Source organism: Oenanthe melanoleuca, chromosome 9 (assembly GCF_029582105.1).
Source record: "Oenanthe melanoleuca isolate GR-GAL-2019-014 chromosome 9, OMel1.0, whole genome shotgun sequence".
NCBI classification, from domain to species: domain Eukaryota; kingdom Metazoa; phylum Chordata; class Aves; order Passeriformes; family Muscicapidae; genus Oenanthe; species Oenanthe melanoleuca.
The window spans coordinates 2302316-2327991 of record NC_079343.1 but is presented as its reverse complement, the minus strand read 5'-3'; the positions used below and the strand labels follow the sequence as shown (position 1 = coordinate 2327991).

The 25676-nt window shown below is 47.1% G+C and overlaps 2 protein-coding genes across 6 annotated transcripts in view; one reads left to right on the top strand and one right to left on the bottom strand.

Annotated features, from left to right (window-relative positions):
- The window catches only part of YEATS2 (YEATS domain containing 2), a 48440-nt gene extending 43168 nt beyond the window's left edge, over positions 1-5272 (top strand). For 3 of the 5 annotated variants that reach the window (XM_056498780.1, XM_056498782.1, XM_056498779.1), the window contains 2 exons: positions 585-658; positions 1718-5272. In XM_056498780.1, coding sequence (XP_056354755.1) covers positions 585-658; positions 1718-1826 — 183 coding nt within the window. In that variant the 3' untranslated portion in view covers positions 1827-5272. The remainder of the gene's footprint in view (positions 1-584; positions 659-1717) is intronic. The other 2 variants (XR_008841187.1, XM_056498781.1) reach the window with 2 other exon arrangements.
- A 2922-nt stretch (positions 5273-8194) lies between these two features.
- Positions 8195-23878, bottom strand: MAP6D1 (MAP6 domain containing 1). Its single transcript, XM_056498809.1, has 3 exons — positions 23305-23878; positions 12948-13065; positions 8195-10285 (listed from the first exon to the last, which is right to left on the bottom strand). The coding sequence occupies exons 1-3, from the start codon at positions 23799-23801 to the stop codon at positions 10208-10210; spliced, it is 693 nt and encodes a 230-aa protein (XP_056354784.1). The 5' UTR covers positions 23802-23878; the 3' UTR covers positions 8195-10207.
- Positions 23879-25676: the final 1798 nt, after the last annotated feature.

Genomic DNA, 25676 nt, shown 5'->3' with positions numbered 1-25676 from the left:
TAATTGTAGTTTTGCCAGCTTTCCTCACTGAACCTTGCAGAAACCTCTCCTCTGGTCTTGATAAAGCACAGAAAGCCAAGAGCCTTAATTAGCTTTTGACTGAACCTTGGTTAAGCTGAGTGTTGGGCATATGGCTGCACAGGCTGGGAGGTTTCTGTGGGGGTGTCTTGACACAAGCCTGGTGACTTCAGGGAGAGGGCTGGGATGCAGGTACTGGCTCCCAGGAGAGTATCTGCAGTCTGCATGTACAAAACCAGCTCTGGAGTGTGAGAAGAAGGGTCCTGAAATGCTCTTGGAAGTGCAGGATCTGGAATGCCACCCTGCTGGGCACATACAGCTCTGCAGATCTGGGGGAAAGCAGGCTGGGCAGTTTCAGCCTGGGCTGTGTGCACCTCTGGGTCTCTTTCTGTTAAAGAAACTCATGCCTTAAGGAATAAAACAGGTGTCTTGAACTGCCCTGTGCTGATCATTTGAGGATTGAAGCCAGCCAAAATTTCAGCTGCTTTTACACTGATACTTGGTCAAATAGCAAGTTCCTTTTCTGTTTTTGTCATGCTGCCTCCTAATGCTGTCTCTTGTCTCAGGCCACTGAACAGCTGATGAGTGATATCCTGCGGCAGGCGCTGGCTGTGGCGTACCAGACAGCTCCTCACAACAGGTACAGCACTCTACAGGGGCTGCTCTGCACCACTTACACTGCACTCAGGGCCTAGGGCTGCAGGACTCTAGTGAGGCTTTGTGTGGCTCAGACCACCACACTGAGGGAATTTATGGACTCCACTCTGAGAAGAACCAAGCCTTGAGAGGGGTTTGTCATTTCGTGGCCCCTAGGGGGAAAGGATGGGAACATAAACTTTAAAAACCGAGGCAGGGTTCTCTGGTGTTGCCGTGCCTCAGAGGCAGATGAGCCGTTTCTGCAGAGCCACACTGGAAGGACCTGCTCACTCTTGTCCTTCACAGGTTACTGTGTAGACAGCTTAGCCATGGCCTGCCAGAACTTAACCTAAATAATCTCTTTATTTTACTGATAAACACTTTTCTGCATCAGATGCTGAGTGATTTTTATAGAATCATGAAACCATTTGGATTGGAAAGGACCTTAAAGATCATCTTGTTCCACCCCATGTCATAGCAGGGACACCTTCCACTATCTCAGGTTGCTCCAAGCCCCATCCAACCTGGCCTTGGCCACTTCCAGGAATGGGGCAGCCACAGCTTCTTTGAGCAACCTGTCCAGTGCTTCACCACCCTCAACAGTAAAGATTTTTTTTTTTAATATCAAATGATTAGGCCACATTTCGATTTTTGTTCAGCAGCATGATTTGGGATAGGTTAAATTGATTTTAAAAATCCCAACCACTATGAGAAAACACTCAGTTTAAATATTCACTTGTATGCAATATATAAATATTTACATAATGTATTGAAAAGTATGTGTACATGTTATATATAGAAGAACCTACACAACAATTATGGTATACAGGTTCAAGAATTCATACTTTAGTACTTGATTTTCATGACCCAGTGCCCAAGAGGCTTCCCCCCAGTCATTTGAGTGGCTTTTTTTTGTGCTGTGATATTTTAATGCTTTCCCTGAATTTCTCTGGCACCTTCTCTTACATCCTTTTTTTGCTTTGATTGTTATTTTTTACTTGCTGCTTTATGGACATGTGGTTTTTTGTGTATTATAATAGCATCTCTGATGCATTCCCTGCAGGACTCCAAGAGAGATCACAGTGATGAATATTCACAAAGCCATCTGTAATATTCCCTTTCTTGACTTCCTCACAAACAAACATATGAAGATACTAAATGAGGAGCAATGAAATATAGCAGAGAAGGTGCTACAGGAAAGGTGGATTTATGACTGAAGTTGGGCTGACAAATCCAGTATTTCTGTAGGACACTACTGCATTTATAACATTGGGCTACTAGATTGTTACCTCCAATTAAAGATGCACCTTAATGCAACAAAATGATGCTCTGTTCCAAATCAAGTTTTAAATGTCAGTGTTTACTTGGTAAGTGTATGTTCAGTGGCTGAACATTGTCAGTTTGCATCGAGTTGCTAGCTGTGGGAGACTCCACAGGCCTGGTCCCTCTGAGATGGCTCTGCTGGTGAGACTGAACTGGTTTTTAAGATGAGAAATGATATTTTTTTAATGCAGTCTATGTATGAGTTGGTTTCCCCATGCAGTGAGCAGGGCACTCTAAATATGGGAAGAGTCAAAGGTAGCTCTGTAAGGTGGGCCATTTGAGTAGATGGGTGGATTAGGTGTGGATTTGGGGGAGCAGAAGGCTGATGGCAGCAGCAAACTTGGCCATTCTTGCCTGAGCATGATATATGTGACTGAGAACACAGCTGGGTAGATTTGTCAGCAGCTTACTCAGCTAAGTGTCAGCTATCCAAATTCCTTGCCTCTCTAGAGGAGGTTTCAGGTGCCACCTTTCTTAGTCACCTTGGAAAGGGTAGACTGGCACATCCTCAAGCAAGATGAGCAAACCACACTCAGGCTTGGAAAGATTTGAGTGGCCATTTGTCCTGCATGGGGAAGGAGAGGAACAAAGATGATATTCAGGGTTCGTGGGCTTGGGCTGGCTGAAATGCTTCCCTTGCCCAGCGAGTGCCTCCCCAGGCTGCCAGAACGTTTGAAGAGTGCTGGAGGGCAGATGACCAGTGCTACTGTACAAGTCCTAATGTTGTAGCAGTGTTCACCAAGCATCAGCTTAAACTGTGAAGTGCTGTGGGAGCAGCACTGCTGTGGCTTAAGTTCTGTTCAACACAGAGAGGCCTGGTGGGATCGAAAAAAATCAAAGATGTGCTGCTTGTGGGGAGATCCTCTGATGTCTTGACTGCAGGAGGAAGTTCTGCTACTAACCCCAGCACTTACCTGTCTCAGGAACACCACTGGTGAGGGAGACATGTCTGCAGCGTGGCTATCAACACCTTGCTGAAGAAAGCTTCGTTGGCAACATCCTGACCACCCCACATCCACCACCCCTTTGTCCTGCCCCACGGGTGCTTGCTGGTAGTGTGACTAAGCCATTGTGAAGTTGGTGGGACTCCCGTGGGACTGTCGTGTTTTCAGCATGCTTGTTTTGTCTGGCAGTGCTGTCATGGGTGGAGCATGGGCCAAACAGCCAGAACCTCCAGTGTGCTGATCTCAGCTGGGTCTCTGATCTGCTGCATGGCCTTTGATTTAATCACTCTGTGCCTCAGTTTCCCCATGGCTGAGCATGGGGAGCAGGATACCTACCTCACAGGGGTGTACTGAGGCCTCGCTCTTGTTGGTGCCGTGCTTTGACAATACAAAGCCTTTTATAAACATTAAACTACAGTTACCTTTCTTGGCCCGGGGTAGGAGCAGAATGTTATCTTTTGGTGCTTTTTTGGGGCTAGAAGACAGGCAATGGTAACTACAGTAGCATGCAGGAACTGTGAAAAATGCTTCAGTTAGAGATTTCAGACTTGGAAGGAGAATAGTGTAAGTTTGATGCAGTTGTTAAACTGAAGAAAGCACCATGTATCTCAGATGGGATGCCACCTGTCTTCTCCACCTTAAATAAAACTGAGGTCTGCAGGAAAGCCCCTCTCAGTTCATCACAGCTAACATGGAGCTGCAGTTCTGTTGAATATAAGAGTGGCAGAACCTGACCCCTGAATCTAGGAAATGGGACCAATGGATGAAATCCAACAGCATTCAGAGAAGAACTTAAATGCCCCCTAGGAAGGACATTACAGATGCTCTGGATTCAAAAGCTAATCCTGGCTTGTTGGGGTGAGCTGAGTGCAGGATTGCCTGTGAAAGGAAAGGGCACAGCTTAGCCCTGACATTACTTTATCGGCGGAGGTCAGTGTGACGGAGTTGAGCAGCAGTGATTATGTTTCATCTCAGTGTGAGTTGGGAGGACGCCAGGTAGCTGAGCTTTGTAGGCTGTAGTGAACTTGGGGTCTGTACTGCTTTCAGGCATCCCTGTACACTTGATGAAAGGGAAGGGCATTTTCAGGATCCCTGTCACTATCACAACAGCTTGCAGGTTCTGTGGGAACAGCCTTCTGGGCAAACTCAGTTGTGCTATGGTCTGCAATGACCTCGAGTTATGTGTGCAGTTTTGGGTGCAACAATAGAAAAAAAGACATTAAGGTATTGAGAGCATCCAAAGGATGGCCACATGGATGGGGAACTTGTAGGAGGAGCAGCTGAGGTCACTTGGTCTGTTCAGCCTGGAGGAGACTGAGGGGAGACCTCGCTGTGGTCTTCAGCATCCTCCTGAGGAGCAGGTACCAGTCTCCTCCCTCATGACCAGTGACAGGACCCGAGGGAATGGCATGAAGCTGAGTTAGAGGAGGTTTAGGTTGAATATCAGGAGGAGATTCTTCCCCCAGAGGGTGATTGGGTACTGGAACAGGCTCCCCAGGGCAGTGGGCACAGCACCAAACCTGTCTGAGTTCAAGAAACATTTGAACAATGCTCTCAGACACGTGGTGTGACTTGGGGTGACCTGTGCAGGGCCAGGAGTTGGGCTCAGTGATCCTTGTGGGTCCCTTCCAACTCAGCATGTTCTGTGATTCTGTACACATGCATTTCCGGCCCCTGCCTCTTGCAGGCTTTGCTTCTGGGATTCTGGTAACACCCAGAGCAGCTTTTGAGGATGCAGGAGCTCGTTTTTGGGCATCTGTTTGCAAATAGTGGCTTCTTTGCCTGTGTCCTGCTTTTCTGTGAGGAATGGAGTTTCAAAAAGTCCTAAACCTGGCCCTCAAGCAGGCAGGTACAGACCCCTTGTTCTTAATGGGGTTCTTGTAGTGGAGATCTATTGCTATTTCTGAGCAACCACAGGTTATTCTCCTAGGAGATGCTATATTATTAGTATATAAAGTTTGCTGAAGAAAAATAAACTGTTAAAAGCAGATAGAAACCACATGTTTGTTTAGTTCTTCAGATGTAGGAAACGTTTTCAACAAGTTATTTGCATTTTGAATAGTGGTGGGAGAAAAATTTTGTTGGTGAGAAGTTCCTGTGGGAATTGCTTGGAGGTAAGATAGAGCTTGTGGAATTTCACACATCCCTTCAGGTGTTTGTGGAATGCTGCAGGTGCAGTGTGTTGAAATGTTACGGTATATTTCTCTGGCTTTCTGAAGAGTTAAAGATCTCTTTATGAATATTGCCCCTATTTGTAATGCTGAGTGTTTAAATCCTTCATGTTATCTGTATTATACTGTATAATTGTGTAATATACGTATGTTTACAATAAATTCTTTTATTAGCTGTGCTAGGATTGTCTTGATTGTCACCTGTCACTCAAAGTTTCTCCAGATCCAGAGGTATTTTTGTGCTCTGTGTATTCAGAATGTCATAGTTAGTTCTGTATAAGAATTGGTAGTTGAGGAATTGATCTGAAGGAAAAGGTAATTTTCCCCTTTCCTAGTTATTTTAAAAAGCTCCTGGTTTTGGAAGCTGGGGGAGGGGAAGCCAGGAGCAGAGCCCTTCCAACCTTTCATCTTCCAGAGCAGCCAGCTTAAAGAGCAAGTCATTAATTTGTGTGAAAGACCTTTGAAAAGTAAGGTGGGTTGAGGTTGGCCAGCTGCCAGACACCCACCCAGCTGCTCTCACTCCCCTTCAAAACTCAGGAGAAAGTATCATGCCTCATGTGGGTCAGGATCGTGTACCACACCAAGTCCTCTAGTCACTGCAAGCCCACCATTAACCATGTCTACAAGTGCCACATCTCCGTGTCTTTTAAATGCTGTCACAGATGGGGATGCCACCACTGCCCTGGGCAGATCAACCGAGTCGGTAGATAAAAACAGGGACATCGTGTACTGGTTACTGCCATAGGTAGAACAGGCTAAACTTGGGGAAAATTAGCTGAACTTATTGCCAAATAAAAGCTGGAGGGCAAGAGGCAAAGACAAAAATGAAAAATCAACCCACTCACCCCCCCACCAAAAAAAAAAAAAAAAAAAAAAAAAGAAAAACAAACGGAAAAAAAGCCCCAAAACCACCACACTGCTTTCCCCCCGACTACTTTGCTTTCTCAGACCGATGTCTTTAGTCCTTCACCGCTAACTGCTGCCTCCTCCCTCCCTCGGGCCGGCCCCGGCTGCTCCGACGGCTTCGGCTCCTCAGCTGCCCGGGGCGGCGGGAACCGGCGGTGTCGGGCACGGGGCAGCCCCTTCCCTCATGGAGACCTCACAGCGATCCCCTCACAGAGACCCCTCAGAGATTCCCCTCACGGAGGCCTCCCCTCAGAGATTCCCCTCACAGCGACCTCCCCTCAGACATTCCCCTCACGGAGACCTCCCCTCAGAGATTCCCCTCACGGAGACCTCCCCTCAGAGATTCCCCTCACAGCGACCTCCCCTCAGAGATTCCCCTCACAGCGACCTCCCCTCAGAGATTCCCCTCACGGAGACCTCCCCTCAGAGATTCCCCTCACGGAGACCTTCCCTCAGAGATTCCCCTCACGGAGACCTCCCCTCAGAGATTCCCCTCACAGCGACCTCCCCTCAGAGATTCCCCTCACGGAGACCTCCCCTCACAAGCGACTTCCCCTCAGATTCCCCTCACAGCTCCGTCCCCTCATAGAAACTCCCTCATAGCGATCCCCTCAGAGATTCCCCTCACAGCTCCTTTCCACTAGGGACCCCCTCACAGAGACCCGCTCAAAGATCCCACCAACCCCCTTCCCTCGCGGGGCATCGGCACTTCACGGACGGAACCGAGAGAGTAAGCGAAGTAACCAAGGTTCTGTGTTCTCCCCGCCCTGTGAGGTGGAGCCGTGGGTGTCTGTGGACGGACTAACACGCTGTTGTCTTTGGAAATGCTGCAGAACATTTTAGTGCTAAATATCACAGAAGTGCCTTCTACCCTGGAAGTAAACACAGCCTTTCTGGGCTGCATGGCACCAGCAATCCATTTGTGGCAAACCAGGTTGGCCCTTAGGATCAGACATTATCACAGTGGCCAAGGTAGAGGAAATGGGGATGAGTAAGGTAGAGGGGATGGCTTTGCATCCCATTTTTCACTCTCAAAGAAATTAGTGCAATGCAGACAGAAACATGCAGTTTAGGAAAGCAAGCAGTAACACGCTGCTTGTGAATTTTGCAAGTTCACAAGAACTCTTTTGAGCAGTGGTGTATTTCCCATACCAAAACTTACATTGAGCATGTGGCAGTGCAGGTATTCACCGTTCCCTGAAGTAAAACTCACCTTCAGCATCCCAACAGGCCAGGTGTCAGCAGGATTAAACAAAACAAGCAGGCTCAGTGTCACTCTAGAGGTAGTAAATCCTAAAGTTACAGGTGTAAACCCTTCCTTTTTAAAGGATATTTATGTGTCAAATACCCCTTACTTGCAGTGTGATTCACAGTCGAAAATCCTTGAGGGACTTGGACATGGGCCCAGAGCAATTGGGAAGACAAATACTAGTGTGAGAGCAGTACTGGAAGCAATCCTGGCATCACAACTCCCTGGAGCCATGTAGATTTGATTTCTTCAGAGGAACTTGGTGTGATACCTTTCAATTTGGCTGAGGCAGGCATTTTTCATAGAAAATCAGGTAAGTTGCAGACATTGACAGCCAGTGGCATCACCCTGGACCTTACAGTGATAAGTACCTGCTCACTTTTCCTTCTGTTTGTTGCTCATGTACATTAAGCAGCAGCTTGTGAGCCTTTGGCTTTCTCCTGGAAGTTTTTGAGGCATAGCTAGAAGAGCTATTGCACTGTCAAGGGAAGCTGGTTGTATCTTCAGCACTTTTACAGACTAAAATAATTCTTGGGAATAACTGTAAAGCAATGGTCTCTTTTAACATCCAATGCTATCACCTTTTCCTGTGATTTATGTGAGATGGCAGAGTGAAAGTGAGGTGAATCTTAACATGGCACAGTGTGGCTACTGCAGGAAGTATTTCAGAGCACAGCATCTACATCCAAGTGGATCGATCCTCTGCATTTCACAGGGAATGCAGCTGGGCCACAGCTCTGGGTGTGCCTTCAAGCTGTCCTTGCTGGGACTGTGCCTGGGGGAAAGCTCCAGCAGTAAGGAATTGACTGCTGACGGTTCTGGATGCATCCCTGATGCCTTGCCTGGTGTCCACTGTGCTCTGCTGTCATGCAGTGACAAATTGCACTGCAAGGCTGAATATTTGAGGGTTGTATTTTACAAAAAAAAAAAAAAGAAAGAGAACCAATAGCCAAAATACATTTTAATTTATTAAATTAAATCCAGTCCATTTGATAAAATACAATCTTATTATATTACCAATCTGTTTAAACCTGGGTCATTTTTTTAAAGAAATACAGTCAATTAAGAAGAAATAATAGACAATTTCCTTTTTACCTTTTTTTTCCTTGCTGTTAATAAAGTCCAGGATTGAAACGAACTTAAATTGTTTGAACAAAACTGTTAAAAACATTATAAAGAGATTAAACAAGCAGATTGAATTCTTAGAAACATCTAACATGCAAAACTTTTAGCACGGTTTGAATGCTTCAAATTAATTTCCTGAAAAATGAATTTCCTGAAAAATTATTTTGGCAAGCACTGGGATTACTGCAGGTTTCTCCAAGGGTGAGTGTGGGAAGAGCCATCCCTTGTCCCAGGCAAATGCAGCTTACTGGTGGTTGTGTTCTGTCCCACTATAGTGAACAGGGATGGCACCATTACATTCTCACATAATGCAGTGAGAAGATACTGTCTGCATGTACTGCAAATACAATTCACATGCCAACAGCTCAAAAGTTGTTCTTATGGGAATTATACAATGCAGATGTGTTTGCAGAATCCCCCAAATTCATCAAATTTGCCTTAGACTGGAGCTAGTAAGAAGGTTAAGAAAAAATCCTCCTGTGTTAAAAGTCTGTTTCATTACAGATTAATGATCACTGTTCAAGTCTGAGGATAGTTTCCCTTTGTTCTGGACAACACATATGTGTTGCAAACATAAAGTAAAAGTTTTTCAATTTTTTTTCCCCAAAATAATTAGTAAATCCATTAAATAAGCAGTAGACTAATTATATTGAATAAGTTATCGAAATAGAAATTGTAAAGTCTCAATGAACAAAGGCTAAAAAAATGTTTCTTAAAACACATGTACCTCAGCAAAAGTTAAATGCACAGCAGTCTAAAAAAATCAGCTTCAGAACAATGACACTGGAAACGGCCTATCTTAAAAATGACAGATGGCTTACATTCTACATTACATTGTTTTTAAAGAAGAATTTCTAAGTAACATTCGCTTGTGGTTGCTCCTAGCATTAGCATTACCAATATACAGGCGATAATTTAGGAATTTCAAGGCAATATTTTCCACCTTGCATATGCAAAGAGTTAACATTTATTAAAAGTATAAGCATATCCTTTTCATTAAAGGATCACAAATTGCTTTAGGTAAAATCCATGTACAATATTTACAGTCACCCTAACAGCTATACAAATTACATAAGTATCTGAGATCCTCTGGAGGAGTCTGGTGGGTGCCTGGCTGTATCCCTGCACTCCACTCTAAATCAGTCTGGTGCACTGCTGTCAGTGCTATCTCCTGGAGTTCAGTCCTCTCTTGATCCTGCATCAGCTCTCTAATTTTGGAAATATCCAAATTCCCAGCCTTACAGGCCCAAGACACTGCATGTACCAGATTTATTTTAGAGTTCAGTGACATCAGTTTCCTCCAGCTTCTAAAACAACTCTGGAAGTTCAGACCAGCCCCTCTGAAGCTGTGCTTTCTGCTGATGCCATTTGAGGTTCTACTCCCAAAACCCCCCAGAAGTTCAGAAGTCAGCCAGACTATTCCCTGTCTTTCAGTGGCCTATTTAGAGGGTGTTGCTAAATAAAACTGGTTTGGGTTTTAATTATCCATCCTGCTTGCAACTGTATTGCCTCCTACCCTATGTATTTGCGAGTAGGGACGTTGCCTGCAATCCTGCCCAAAGTCAATCTCCTAATGTGACGCCAGCTGGCATAGCAATGAACCTGCTCCTGTGAAAAATTAGGTCACTCCTCACAGCGTGTTTTGCCAGCTCTGAACCCAGCGCTTTGCGGTTGTTGTGTTAACAGAAAGTGTGTGTGCATATCATTAATCACTGGAGCTGCTTGTGATAACACCGGCTCTTTGATCTTAACACTCCTCATGAAAATTGCATAGTGGTACATCTTAACAGACACTCTGGGTTTCAGCTGCCTGGGTGTAAGGAGGGGGCCCAGGTTCACACGTTGAGGATCCGTGATGGCGCCTGGAAAACAGCAGAAGGGTTGGGGGAGAACCTGGTCTTCACATCTGGGATCTGGTGGGGTGAGGAAAGGAGAAAGCGTTAGTGTCACACAGGATACAACTGTCTAGAGAATTTGAGGGGCCTGGGGTGTTGTGAGGATCTATCTGCTCTCCCTGTAACCACTGCCCAGGTGCTGGCCCATGGCTGGCCAACAGTGAGACAGGCCTTGCTGTACAGGGTGATTCAAGGGCAGGTGTGATGCTGGGCCAGCGAGGAGGGGCTTGGTTGTAACCCAGCCCATGGACCTTGAGATATGTGGTGTGATGGGGATAAGCATGGCTGGGCAGGCCTTGGCCAGACCCAGCCCCTGCAAGATGAAGAGCTGCCCCTTCACAAAGCCCTGCTGGAAAATGCCCTACAAGCATCTCAACAAATACACTGCTGGATGGGTGCTGGATTTAAGTGAGAGGAATTACAATCTAGTCTTTAAACTTTTGGAGAATGCCATCCAGGCTCCATCAAAATGCTCCACTGTAATGCTTTATGGGGCCACAGTCTATGTCTGCTGTGAATAAAGATGCAGACTTGGAGGACCCAAAGGAGAAAAACTAGTTACTGGACATGCCAGGCTGTTAGACTGCAAGGACATGGATAAGGATGTAAACTTCTCATGCCTGGAAGAAGGGCAGAGATAACAATGTCTGCTTTCTCTCATGTCTGTGGAATCAGAATTTCATGCATTATGTAGCCCCTGTAGATGTACTGAAGCATGAAGGACACCTGGATGCTTCTGTCATCCCGAATGCTGAAAACACAAAGGATTTTATATAGGATAGCTGTAGATGTGCATCCAGTCCAGGACTCAGGGTGAATCTGGCCATAAAACATGAAAGGGTCGAAAGCTCTGCTGGGTATGCTGATACCATCCAAGCAGAGAAAGAAGTGCAAAACTACAGGCAAAGAGAGTATAGGGAAACAGGGAAAGCTACTGATCTCTGGCTTATGTTGTTTCATTGCTCTGATTTTTCCATTCCTCTGGGGATGCATCTGACACACTAAGGAACAACTGAGATGTCACAAACAGCATATGCACAGCTCAGTGACTGTGTAGCCAGAGTCCTACACACAGGCTGTCAGAACATACCATAAACCTGATTCCCACATGTCTGGCAAAGCCCAGGGCTTCAGGTAAGAGGGAAAGTCCTAATGGCCAGAGAGAGTCTCACTTCTGTTTGGACTGGTGGCTCCTTGGCATCATTCTTCATTCCTGGCTACACCTTTGCCATGCTGTCTGTTAGACTGTGATGGTGCCCTGGGGCTCCAGGACATGGAACCTTTGCTTGCATGGCTCAGAGTACAGTCAGTGTCCTTGGTAACATGTGTTTGTGTCTAGGATTCTAGTTTTCTCTTTCTCTTCCTCAAGAACTGGGATAGGGACCTTCAGGGGTTTATCTAGGACCCCCTTATTTGCATCCTATCTGACAAATTGGAGAACACTGTATTTTGACTCCCTAGGGTCAAAATGCAAAATCAAATTAACGAGGGTCAAACATAAGGCTTAAGGGTTTAATGCAAGGTCTATCCTCATTGCTGCACCTCAGTAAACAGCCCAGACTATTCAGAGCAAGGAGGAAGTTTTGGTGAGGTTTGCAAATTCTGTTTTGCCTGAGGTCACTGTCCCACTTTCAGCAGAGCTGGCTATACCCACCGTGAGCTTTGTTGCAGCAGTGTGCCAGCAATCCTCTGCGGAGGAGGCACTTGACTGTCTGCTGATTAAACACTTCTTCCTTGTCCCCTCCAAGGCAAAGATTTACTTTTCCATGTGGCCCTGGAGTAACTGCTGGTACCTCTACTGGCACAGCACACTGCAGCTGGGGAGCTCAGCCCCAGCCCTGGCTCTGTGTTCTGAGTCATTCAGTGCAGCCTGTGCACAATTCCTGTGGTTGGCTGGGAGGTGCTGTTCTCCTTGGTGGTCTAATGCAAAACACAGCTAAAACAGAGCCTTGTCAGTGTGCTCTTTCCTTTCTTCTGGGAACAGGGAGTGTGGGGGGCCCTGTCAGGGAAAATGCTGAGCACAGAATGTTTCCTCATGGGATTTTCAGTAGCACTTGTATTTCACAACAAGAAAATTATCTTTGCTGGTGTAGAGAAACTCACAGAAAAAAAACTGTACAAACTCACAGGAAAATCCCAAAGACTCAGAGCTGTGCAGCTTGGCTGTTCATGACAGCTGTATCCTCCTTGGCACTCACAGTGGGGGCAGCTTCTGCCCACAACAGCAAGGGGGAATTTTGTGCTGTCTGGGCAGCTGCTGTTCCTTAGGCAGTGATCTGCAAAGATTCCCAGGCAAAACCCTGTGCCCAGAGGCTGAATCTCACTCTGTAACCCTAGTGCTAGTCCACACTGACTGCTCTAAGTTAGTGCAGAAGGTGTTAGTGGCACCTTACACACAGAGGTGATGACACAGACCTTGTAGGTAAGACAGCCAACTGAGGATCCAACTTGAACCTTCTGTCATGCAGTTTAAAATCTTTGTCTCAGGTTGAATTATGATTGTCTACCATGCTTTTCTGAAGGCAAGGGATGGCCACATTACCTAATGGGCAGTGACAAAACAGTTGTCAACGTGGATGTGGCTTTATCCTACATGTACCACAGCAATCAAATACAAGGAACTCCTGATTTTGGGCATTATGCACATTGACTTTAGGATTTTTTAAAAACTGCTAATTACCTTAAAGTCTGCCTTGTAGCTTGTCTCTTGAACAAAATGGTCTTCTGGGATAATGAAGCCTTGTTTTGACTTTATAGGCCTGGATGGTTTTGCTCCAGTCCATGGGCGATACTCTTGTCTGAAATGAGATTGTCAAGACAGAAGAACTCGTAAAAGACAGCATTCTCACAGGGTACTTCCTTCTCTTCAGAGCAGTTGCAAAGCCAGAAGGCAAGGTAGATTACAATCAGCTTGCAAGGTTGAACTCTGAGGCATATCAAGAACAAAAGAACTGAGCCTAATAGCCTGTTTCTCTCAGAAAGCCCAGACTGAAAGATGGAACGGGGCACAGATTAGCTGGATTCCCTCACTTAACTCTTCTTTCTTCCTACAAAATGTGCTCTCTCCTGGAGGTCATTGATGCTTTTTTCCTGGATAAGAAGTCAGGGTGACTTTCTGCATGCCAGCCCACTGAGCACTTTCAATGTAAAACATTGTCTGGCATGCTGGCCACTTACACTCTAAGACACCTTGGTCTGGTGTGTGGCCCTCACATATGCCAAGAGCCTGCTGATGTTGCCACACTTGGCTGTGGCTCTCAGCAGCAGGCATGCTTGCCAGTGTGTGCTGTGCTGCACAGCTGTGGCACCTCAGTCTGAAATGCATCCAAAGGGAGACAACTCTCAGCTGGCAGATGCTTACGCTGATGATTTTCCTTCAGATGGGGGAAAGTTCTTTAAATCTGCGTGATAATGCCTGAGAATGCTTTGCTGCTCCAAGAATAAGTCAGCCAAGGGTCGTCTGAGAAATGGGAGCAGAGACTTCACTGAGAAAGGGGCAGCACCTTTTGAGAGCATCAAAGAACAGTATTGCAGGGTGTGCTTAGTTCAGCTGCCAGCTCCCTTCTGCAGCTTTGCCTCTGCTCCTCTGCACTCCTTGTCTTAAACAGGCCTCACTAATGCCCTTGCCACTAGGACTTTCTGAATGCTGCAGTAGCAGCCAACTGAGCTATCTTGTTGCTCACAGGAAGACAGAAGTCTGCACTGTTTGTGTGTGTATCTCTGGCAACCAATTCAGGCAGCTTCTGTAGCAAAAGGAGAGGTGACTAAATGAGATATGACAATCTTATTTTCATACCCTGGCATGGTTCAATAACCACATTTTACTATCTGCTTATACACAGATCAAGGGGTAAGACTGAAGCTTGTTTTAATGTGTCAAGCTTATCTTTGATCACAGCCTTTCTGAGTTTCATTTTCCCAAGCATGCTATTTGCTATATGTGTAATAGCTGCAAATTCCTCTTTTAAGTATCCAACTTAAAGTGCACCAGTGTGGAGTATTATTCTAGAATGCGTAGTTTGGACTTGATCCTTTCAGTATATCATGATAATGTCCTGTGGAAGAACTTCCTGCTGTTGGAAAGCAAAGCCAGGCCCTGTCAGGGCTGTCTATGTGCATTGCAAATCTTGTTTATAATCAGTTTATTCTTGCTGTCCTGAGCTGCCACCTTCTGCCTTCTCCACACCATGTTGTTTGGGCCTGCTCAGGCAGCAGGTGAGTGCCCAGGCAGCTCCCCTGGTGCTGGTGGTGGCATTCCTGCTCTCTTCTTGTGACACCTTAGGATAAGGCAGCACTTTTGAAGAAAGGTGATTTTGGCCAAGCAATGCCCCAAGAAGGCAACCCTTCAGCAGGGAATCCAAGATGTGAATGAAAGCTGAGTTAAATCTGACCTCTGTTGTGCTGCACAGCCAGAGGGAAGACACAGCTACTGGGCAAAATACCAGCAAAATGGTATAAAACCATCAGTTACATCCCTGCAGTTTCTAGGAACTGGAACCTGCTGCTCCACATAAAGCCCAATTTCCTCCAGAATGCTGGTGGCATTGATTCCTAACCATTCATCCTTGTGCTGACTGGCCTCCCTGCTGCAATGGAGTGTGTCTCCAGCTTTCAATGAATGACTGTGCTGCCTGCCTGTGCAGCCAACTCTGTCTTGATGCTTTATAGCAGATCATTTGCTGATTTGGCATGCCCCCAAATACAGTCCTTTTAGATCACAAGACCCTCATTTTGGCTGGAAGTCAAACCATTCTCCTCTCAGCCTGGATAGTCAAAACTATTTTTGAGGCACCTACATGCACTGAGGAAATGCTCCCCACAGAATCAGAAACAGGGCAGATACAGTCATGGCCCACACCACAGCAGTATTTCTGACTTGGAACTGGGATTTTCCTCTAAAGGAACCCAAAAGTGAGCCAAAAGTGAAGGGCAGAGCAAAACAGAGACAGCTTAGCTCCTTTTGGGAGCTGAGGTACTTAAAACAAGAAAGAAAAACCTTTGGTCAAGAAAGTGCAGCTCACTAAATTTGCTCTGCCTCTAAGCTTGCAGGATATGTTCCCATCTCCAGCTGCATAGCCAAGAGTCAGAAAGAACATGAGTCCAAATATCAGTCTGGTGACTTGACTAGAAATCAGTCTTGGAGTCATCAGTGGAGTCAATCTGATCAAAGCCTGGGGAAGAGGAATGACCTGTTTTTAATGTTAGTGTAAGATGTCAAGTGACAAGATTAGAGACTGTCTTCCCCTTTGTACCATGTGTAGTGTGACAGCCAGCTGCTGCTGGGAATGAAAATGCAAGACTGACTTTTGCTGCTGGAGATAGTAATCTTCATCCTTCCCACTGCACCCCTCTCCTCCTCCCCTTGTGCCTAGACAGCAGCAGCTGTCAGGTTACTTTGGGACTGCAAGCACCCACAGTGGAGGGAAACTCAGTGACCAGGCTCTCTTTAAGTTCTGTTCTGTCCTCCACTCTTACAACCTAGGGGTGAGATTTTTGATCTCCATAAATAGAAATGACACAGTGGTACCTGAAGTACTAAACTATTGGGGTTGTGAAAGACTCTTGAGTAGCACACAGGCTTTAAAACAGTATGGATCAAAAGGGAAGGGCTGCTTTTTGTGTACTGCTGTTTCTTTACCTCTAACTCACTCTAGGAACAATTAAAAAATAGCTTTTTGCATGTGGGTTGCCACAGTGCTTTGATCATATAAATCACTGCTTTTTCAACTGTTTCTTTGCTTTTTCTCAACATCAGTTAATGGAGTCTGAGAAAAGGGAATTTCTTTTGTAATGTGTGGGGATGTGTCTGCAGGGGAAGGTTTGAATCAGTGCAGTGTGGAGAATGAGGCTTGTGGCCTGCTGGGACAGTTTAACCCTGGTGGTGATGAGAGATGGCGAAAGTGGGAGTACAAATAATGTATAGGCTAGAAAACAAAAAAACCCCAACACTGGAGTATTAATTACCAGGGTGCTGTGATGAAGCCCAGCACTGATGAGAGCTGTTTCACTGAGCTGGTGTTTATGTGCCACCTCCCGCCTTGGGTGAGCAGGACTGCCTGTACCACGCTGTCAGACAGCTGAGACAGGGAGCCAGGCAGGAGAGATGTCCCCACCCTCATTCATCGAGTGGCCTTGCAGCCTTCAGAGCGTGACTTGGGAATGATGGATTTGGGATTGGTCTTTCTGTTCTTCCAGTGTCTGCTGCTGCTGCAGCTCAAGCTGCTGGATGCTGCAAACTACATGATGACCAGCCTATGTGCTGCCTTCAGCTCTTCCCTTCCCCCATTTCATGGGCTCTGCTAATGTTTTCTGCTTTGCAGAGAAAGCTGTCTGCAAAATCCTTTTTATTTCACTGACCTAGTGAAAATCTAGCCCAGAAAGCTTTTTAATTTCACCAAGGTGGAGGGCACTTCTGTTAGGCACAGGGAGGCAGACAGTGGGAATCCCAATAGTGCTGTTTGCAGTGCTGGGGCTGCTGTTTCCATACAGATTTATCTTCAGCACTGATAGTCATACACCACCAATGCCAGAACAGTTGTCGTTTTAATACCTCATCTTTATGTCACAGTTTGCTTTGCATGATTAATTATCAGCGGCGGTTCTGAGCCACTGCATAACATTTCTTATTTAAGAATTGGAGAAAAAGGCTCATTCTGTAATAGCTGACCATAACTGAAAGCTATGCTGCCTGACCTAGTCCATGTTCATCCTTCTGCCCTCTTCCTTCTCATACCCAGCACACTAGTGAGAATTAAACAGCACAATGAACATTCCTCCAAATTTCCCTTCAGAAGGAAACTTGGGGTGCCTGTTATTTTCTTCTGAAAGTACAGACTACTCTAGATGTCCCCTGGGGAAGCCAGGCTGGTGTGGGAGAGGTTTTGCAGAAGGTGTGGGGTGTGAAATGTTTCCCTGTTTGCAACACAGCTCTTCACAGGCTACTGCTAGGGCCGTGCAACTGGTTTGCCCAGGCAGAGCTGGGTGGCCAGCAGTGCTCTCCCAAGGGACAGGCTAAGTCCACTTGTTGGCAAAGACCTCCATAGGTCAGGGACAGTGCTATGATGTCTCCTGGCAAATGGAGGATTGCAAATGTTACAAGTCATGGTCACAGTGAGACTCTGCATGACAAACAAAGTCAGGAGCCCTCCTGGATAATGGAGCCATTAAACTGCTTCTCCTCTGAACCATGTCAGACACTGGTGGGGTGCCCTTCCAACCTTTAAACAGGGGCAGATTGTGCCCATCCTCTCATCTAGCCAAAGAGCCCAGCACAATGACAGAAATGGAGGAAAGGCTGAAGGAGGGGAAAAAATAGAGGGGTAGAGAAAAGTCATTGCACAATGCACAGGAATTACAGAGGAGGAAAAGAGAAGCTACCTGGACATTTCCTGTCTCAACTCTCACCTCCAGTAAGGTCAGGCAGTACCTGGAGCTGTTCATAAGTCACAAGAAGGAAGCAACAGCAAAAGACTAGAATGAATGTACAATACCAAATCCCTAAGACTCAAACTGTTATCTTAAGCTGAGTTTTAGGGGCTTGCTTTGCTCACAGGCAGATGCCCAAGGAAGGAGCACTTATATTGGTGTGAAGAACAGGCTTCCCTTTTATCAGAACTATGTGACTGGGGATGTGTGGGTAGCTCTGAGGGTCTTGAGTTCTGCCATTCACCCGCTTTCCTTTTTTTCACTCTAACCTAAGGCCAAGTGAACTTTGAGTGGAGGAAATTCTTCCTACTTTAAGAAAAGGTCTTTGAATCCCACATTTCAGTTCTACAGCATAGTTTGCACAATAGTTTGCTCTCTTGAGCCCCTATTCCCAGCCCCACTGTGTCTCTCCTCACACACCTCTGTGCCCCTCTCCAAGCCCTTTCTGCCCCAGCCAGGCTCTGCTGTGCACAGTGAGTCCTCTGGATCCAACCCAAAGCCTCCACCAAGCAAGCTTACTTCTTAAATAGCATAAAAATCAAGGGCTTGAGTATTAATTTCCCCAAGCAGCAAGATACTTAAGAATGTAAAGATAACTGTAAGTCTTGATTATAAAAGATTTACTGCTATTATTGAGGATAAGCATGCCTTTAAAGATCTTGCTGGATTAAGGATGGAGCTCCTCACACACAGTACTATTAACCCTGCTGGCTCAGGTGCATGCCCTGGTCCCATACTTTGCTGAACACAAGTGCAGGTATTTTCTCTGTTTTCTGCACAGCTGCAGAAAACTGCAATAAGATGCTTTTCAAAGTAAAGGAGTCACTACAGTTCACTCTTTTTTTCCACACAAGCACTATTTGAAAGCAGATGAATGTACAGACAGCCAAGTAAGACTCTCTCTGAGTGCATCCATAGTTATGGGAAAAAGTGTCATTCCTCTTCATTCTGTGGTATTCCTCCTGGCAGGAGAATGTCTGCTTCATGGTCATGTAATGGAATGTGCTGAGTATTTGTGCAAGAAGATGGAAATTCAGTTTGCTGAGGTATCTTCCACCTGCTATTCCCAAAAATCATGAGCAATGGTTCAACAGGCACCTTTCTCCTTAATTACTCCAGCTCTTTATGAGCTCTATCTTCACCAGAACAACATGGCTGACTCTGGGTGAGCAGGAAACCCTCCTGATCTCAGGACCCCAGCATGGTCTTATTCACTGCTATGCCTCCCAAGTGCAAACAAGTTGGGTGCTCTTGACTCTCACACCTGCTTAAAATACCTGTCATGGTAACCCCAACTGCAGACTGGGCTCTGCTCAGGGCCTGCATTGTATGTGTATGCAGAAATTTGCAGTCATCTCTCAGCTCCCCAAGTGCCAGTACAAGTAAAGATGATGGGTGGGGGTAGAAGAGGCAAAACAACTGCTTACAGTTCTGGTGCAACGTTTTCACTTACACACCTCAAGTGCTTTCCAAAAGCTGGCAGGTTACTGAAGGGAAAACTGATGTCTGTAGTGATTTATAGTCTAGCTGGGCCTTGAACAGGGTTCTCCTCCCAAAAATACTGGCCCTGGCAGAGAGGCTGTGCCTTCATCCTTGTTGCTTTCTAACAAGGTAAGAAGATGACATCCAGAGAACAGAGCCAGGTGGGGATCCTGCTGACAGCACCAGCTTCTCTCATCCTCTGTTAAGGGAGCTAAGTAAAGCACTTCTCTATTTCTAGAATATCTGCTAAATGCAATCAAGACCTAGCACTACAATTAATTGTGTGCAAAGCCAAAAGTACACAGCACCTGCAACTTACTGCTGAAGGGAGAAGTCACTTCTGTGACACCAAAGGACAAACCCTTGGGAAGTGCAGAGAGGCCACTCAGCACTTTCTTCTGCCTCCTCCAGCATCAGTAAGGTGTAATCTACTGCAACCCACTGCAGCAGTCCCCAGGATCTTTTCACAGTTGGAGCACATCCCATTTTAGCCTTTCAAGTGCAGCTTATATTGATTTGCCTTGGCCTCGTGTGCCTGAGTTCCCACTATGCAGCCCTATTTGGTCTGACTTCATTCAGACCCCACAAAACTTCAGCCAAAATTGAGGGACTGAGGGGGATACAGAAGCTGCCCAAAGATCTGGGGACACAGTGCAATAGTTTGTAGGGCAGGCAGTTGTGCTGTCCTTCCACCTTTTATTCAGTTATTATTTCAAAATACAAAAAATCTTAGCTTCCTCAGGAGTACAGGTATTTTTCTAACACTCCCTCCACCTCCATCTTTATTCTGGCCATAGACAGATTCCTCCAATTTCAGTCACTGATCCCAGAGGTTTATTTTGTTCTGGGAAATGCCAGGTCATGCTGACCAGCTTCACTATGTACAGTTTTGTGTGCAGTTGTGTTTCCTTCTGAGCTTAAGGAGAGTGCAGAATGAAGTCTCACAGGAGCACTGCACTGATACACAAAAGCAAATCAAATGGTGCTGAATGCTCCAGGGGACTCAACACTACACTTGAGGGGTGTTTCACAGAAACAAACACAACAGACTGTCAGAGTCAAAATTCCTGAATTAAAAAAACCCAAACAAACTACAAAACCTAAAGAAATCCCAACACCTTACAGAGCAAAGCAAGAAAACCACTACTGTCATTATAAGCATGAAGTGGACCATGTATCAATGCCAACTCTTCTGCATTGTTTTGTCCAAGACAGTCTTGACTGCTCCTTCCCACAAAGGAAGCCCAGGCAGCTGCTGAGACCTGACACAGTCGCAAGGTACAGGTGGAGGTTAGTGACCAATCCTCCAGGAAGAGCCTCATGGTGCATGCCTGACCCAGCTGTGCACAGAACCTGCTGAAGCACCTGGAGCATAAAGGACTCCAATGACCATTCCTTGGGAGAGTGAACACAGCTCCCCATGCAGGGAACCTGGTCCTCAGGGGTGCTCCCCCTCCTCACTGGGCTGACCCACAGGGAAGGGATGATACTCCTGCAAGCAGAAAAGAGGGAATCTCCCTAATGTTCTCCCTAGCAAGGCAGTGAGACTGCCTTACAAAAAACATGTGTTATCATACCTTTGCTCCTCTCTACCATCTGCTGCAGTGTTCCCTGCCTGCATGTCTCTCATGTAGAACACTCTCCCTTTTTCCAACCCCCCAAAGACATCATGGGGTTCACAACCTCTTCCTCAGGACACAATGGGCTTTAATAAGGATAAACCCCTTGCTCTGCCTCTACCACAGGTGATCTAACTGCCCTGCTGCCCTCTCACTTTTGGGGGAGTACAGTTTACAAGTGGGGGAGATCCCTGTTGCCAGAGCACAGTGGGGCTGTGTATGGCCACCAAGGGACAGTTTAATAAACAAGCAGGGTATTTATCATCTTTGATACAGAGCAAGATGAAGAATATCAACCCTTAATGGTGCTGTTTGGCTACTACCTGAATATTGGACAAATGTCTGCAGACTGCAGTGCTGCCTTTGGAAAATAAGGTAAGAGGAGAGGAGTGAACTGTAGTGGTTTTCATGGAAATGTCCTTGTGCATTGTGAGTGCTCAGCTTAGCAAAGGCAGGTGTGCTGTGATCACCCCCTCCCTGCTTCAGACTGCAGGAATTCCATCACTGAAGCTACCACATACAAACCCAGTACCCCAAATGTAACTAATAATGAGTATCACTCTGCCAAGTACATGCTTAGTCTTAAAAAAAAAAAAAAAAAATCTGACTGAAAATATACTTTTGGAGCCTGTGAAGCTATTGTGAACTTTCCTCCTGCTGCATATTGTGAGTCCTGTGTGCTCAGTTGTACAGTGAGTTAACTGCAATGTTGTACCAGGTGATAATCTTAAGAAACTATGGGAATTACTGGAATAAGGCAAAAGTGGTTTGACTTATATAGTTCTGTCTGCATCAGTTGTTTATCGTGCCTTCAAACAGCTTTTAAAGGTTTTATATGAGAACTTTTCTCTGACATGGCTGCCCTGCCTGATGCCTCCATCCTTGTCATTAACTGCTCCTTCTTTCAGTTATAAGTATTTCCTCAACTACCTTGAAGTTTTACTTTTTGTAAAATTTCTTTTGGTTTGCATGTTGTTATGTTGCCCCAGCCAGTTCTTTGTCCTGTGATCTGTAAACTTCTTGTTCTTTGATGATGGTAGTTGAGAGCCTTGTGTAAGAACAGACAAGTCAGAGGGAAAGAAGGTGAGAAAAGTGACCCTGAGCACTTGAACAGCTATAGGAAAACTGTGGCTCTAATGCAGGCTGATGCAGCCTTCCTCTCAAGTCAGGCTGAAAAGGCAGGGTAGGCTTCAACAACGAGGTGGAGATGGATGTGTTTCTGAAAGATGAATCTTGCTAGCCTTGTTCTACACAGGTTTTTCTGAAGTAATTCCTCGCTGCTTTGAAACTGAAAAGTGCTTTGCCTCAAAACCAGTAATTACTCTGTGATTGTCCTGTGAGATGTGGCAAAGGAGAAAATAGCAGATAAATTCAAGCACTGCAGTTATCCTTTCAGAGTCTGCATGTTAACTGCACATAGCTGCCTGTGCAGGAGGAGTGGGATAAGCAATACTGCTGTGCAGGCTGGTAATCCTCCCTGAGGCCCCCAGTTTGTCTCAAAAGCACCATGATAAATAATCTAATGAATTGCAGTGATGAAGAGAAATGTCTCCTAGGTAGATAATAATAGGTAATAAGTGCCTAAATGCTTGTGAATCAGTTAGAACAAAAATAATTACTCTATTAGTATACCTCATAGGTATATTAAAACCTGCCAAACATCATTACGAGGGAGCATGTGGTAGTAATATGAAACTGATACAATATTCAACAGCAGCACTGTACGAGCTGAAATCCCATGGAGCTCTCCTCTCATGGAGGATGTCAGTAAGAACGAAAGTTGGTTTTAGGTGCATCCCACCTGACTGCTTGTTCCAGAAAATAAGCATCTGTAATCGGTCATACTGTTCAGAGGGAAAGGAAGACACTATTAAGATAAGTCACTTCATTTTTAAAGGCTCGAGACAAGTGGTTTGTGACAATTTTTTCCATTGCCCACTAGATGACATAGGGGATATATTCTGCAAATGTCTTCTTGTCTGACTAATCTTTTAAGGCTGTAATTTGTCTCGCCTTGAATGTCGCATTCCAGGAGTTTTAAAGGGAACACGATGATAGCACTGAGGGATATGGCTGTTGGGCACGGACGGGACGCGGGCAGCTCCGGCTGTCGGAGGTGCCGCGTCGCCCGGCAGCGGGTGGCTAAAGCGCTGCTGCGCCAGGGATGGCATCATGGATCCCACCCCGGCGTGCGGGGCTGCCAGCGGTGCGCACCGAGGCCGGCTCCGCTGCCCCGGCACGCAGAGGAGCCGCCGGGGCCAGGCACCCGCCCGGGGCGTAAGGGACGCTTTAAAGGACCGCACTTCCAAAAGCAAGAATCTGCTTCGGCAAAAGGCTGAGCTCGCCGGCGAGCCGGCAGTGCCCGTGCCCCTCCCCTCGGTGGCGGCTCCCCCGCTCCGCGGCCGCCCGCCAGCATCCCCGCCCCGCGCTGCGGAGGAGCGGCCCCCGCCCGCGGCAGAGCAGCCCCGGCTCGGGGCGGAGCGGAGCGGGGGCACCGCCGGGCCCGGTTACCTGTAGGAGGTGGTGTGGCCGCCGTCCGCCTGCGAGCGCGGCCGGAGCTGCTCGGGGCCGTCGACCGCCGGTCTCCCGCCGCCGCCGGGCAGGGCGCAGGCGGCGCGTCCCGGGGCGGGCTGGGGGGCGGCCCCGTCCCTCCCGCCGCCGCCGCTACTGGCGCTGACCCAGGGGAAGTCGTCCCTCCTCGGGAGGGGCCACGCTCTGAAGTCCCGCCGGTACTGGGTCTCCGCCGCGAAGGGTTCTTCGGCGGGGACCGCCCGGCTCTTCCTGCGGCCGCTCGGCTTGCCGGCGGCGGCGTCCCGCGGGCGGCGCGCCGGGGCGGGCGGGCGAGCGCTGCCCCGCGGAGGCGGCCCGCCGCGCTGGGGCGGCCCGTCCTCCTGCTCCTCGATGTCCGAGTAGTTGTGGATGGTGAGCGGCACGGAGAGGTCGGACTTGTCCAGCTGGCTCCAGAAGCGGGCCAAGCAGCACACCCGGCTGATACAGGGCCAGGCCATGGCCGCGGCCGCAGCCCCCGCCTCGCCCGCAGCGGCGCCCGCGGCTCCGGCGCCCGCAGCCGGCCGCGCTCCCGGCTTCAGCCCTCATCGGCGGCAGCCCCTCCTCCCGCCGCCCCCTTCCCCGGTAACGACACCCCCTCGCCGGGATTACGGCCCGCACACGTGACCCGGCTGCCGGCGGGAGCCCCGTGCGGCGGCGGGGGCTGGCGGCGGTGCGGAGCGCGGGGAGCGCGGCCGCCACCGGACCTTGCCTCCCGGGGGGCTCTGCCCGTGCTCCTTCGGTCCCGCTGCTGCCGGTGCCTTAGGATCCGCTCTGCGCCCGGCAGCGCCCTAGCGCGCCCGGTGACGGGCACCGGCCGGGCGAGGATCGCTGCTCCGCGCTAGCTGGGTGGTTGGTGCTGCTCAATTGCACTTCGAGGCAGCCGTAAACAGTTAGGATTAGAGAAAGCGTTTGTATGCGAAACCAGGCTTTTATAAAATAAGTGATCTGGGTGAGAAAGAACAGCCTTGTGCTGTTGGTTTCCAAGAGCTGCGTACAAATCTCCACTTCTCATAATCCCCCTCCATTTACATTAACAGTTTAACCAAATAACTTTTAAAATACTACCTATTGATCAAAATCCAAACATCTATTATATATCTTAATATGGGACCTACATCCTTTACTGTTCGCTGGAGACTGCAAATTACAGCCTTCCTTTTGTACATTCAGGTTCAAAACCAAACAACCCGGACACAAACCATTGAAACTGACAGAATTACATAGGGAATAAAGTCAGGCTTTTGAAATGTGACATTTTATGGCCTGTAGCCACTTATTACATAATGCTCCGGCACAATTCCCCATTCACTGGGTTATTACCAAAGCTGAATCTCCCAAAGGATCACCAAACTGTGAAATGCAAGGCTGTAAAAGTGAAGAATGCAGATAAACTGATATGCCACATATTGGAAAAATCTATTGAAGGGCTAACATGCATTTTGTTTAAGAATGTAATAATCCAATTATAGGTGGTTATCTGATAAGCAAGGCTTTAAGTAGTGGCTTTACATTGAAAGAGGGCAGGTTTAGATTAAATAATGGGAATAAATTCTTCCTAATGCAGGTGGTGAGGCCCTGGCCCAGGGTGCCCAGAGAAGCTGTGGATGCCCCAGCCCTGGCAGTGCCCAAGGCCAGGTTGGATGGGCCTGGAGCTGCCTGCGATAGTGGAAGGTGTCCCTGCCCATGGCAGGGGGGTAGAACGAGATGATCTTTAAGGTCCCTTCCAACCCAGCCTACACCATTCTGTGAAGCTTAATTAAGAAGTTAATTATGCAATGGAACTTGAGAAGGTAAAATTGATTGCTTTTTTTCAGCTAAGCAGTTTCTGTCCTAGTGTATTACCACCTTGTTCCGGTCCAGATTTGCACCTGCTTCTGGGGTGAAGGAGGACTAGTATGGACTGGGGCAGAACCTCTCCTTGAATGTTTGACCTCTCTTTGAAACACAGCCATAGAATGAAAAGAAATTCCTTTGCAGATGATCCTATTCCTAAATATCTGATTTAGCACTTGTCCCAGCTGGGGCAAGGAGACTCAGAAATGTCAGGTAAAAACATTTTGATCCCAACACAGAACTCTTGTCACAATACTATATAGGCTGTTGGATGCTGTGTTTTATTTGTTATCTGAAAACCCCACAAATGTAATTCTACTTTTAGGAATACGCAGGGAGACATTTATTAATTTTCTGATGCTCTTGATTTTCTGGAACTGCTCTATTCTACGTTGTAATTTTTAAAAATAAATAATATCTGGTAAACAGACTTTTCAGCCATGGGAGAAAACAGAACATCTGTTTTATCATGTTATCACTGGCACAGTACAAATGACGCT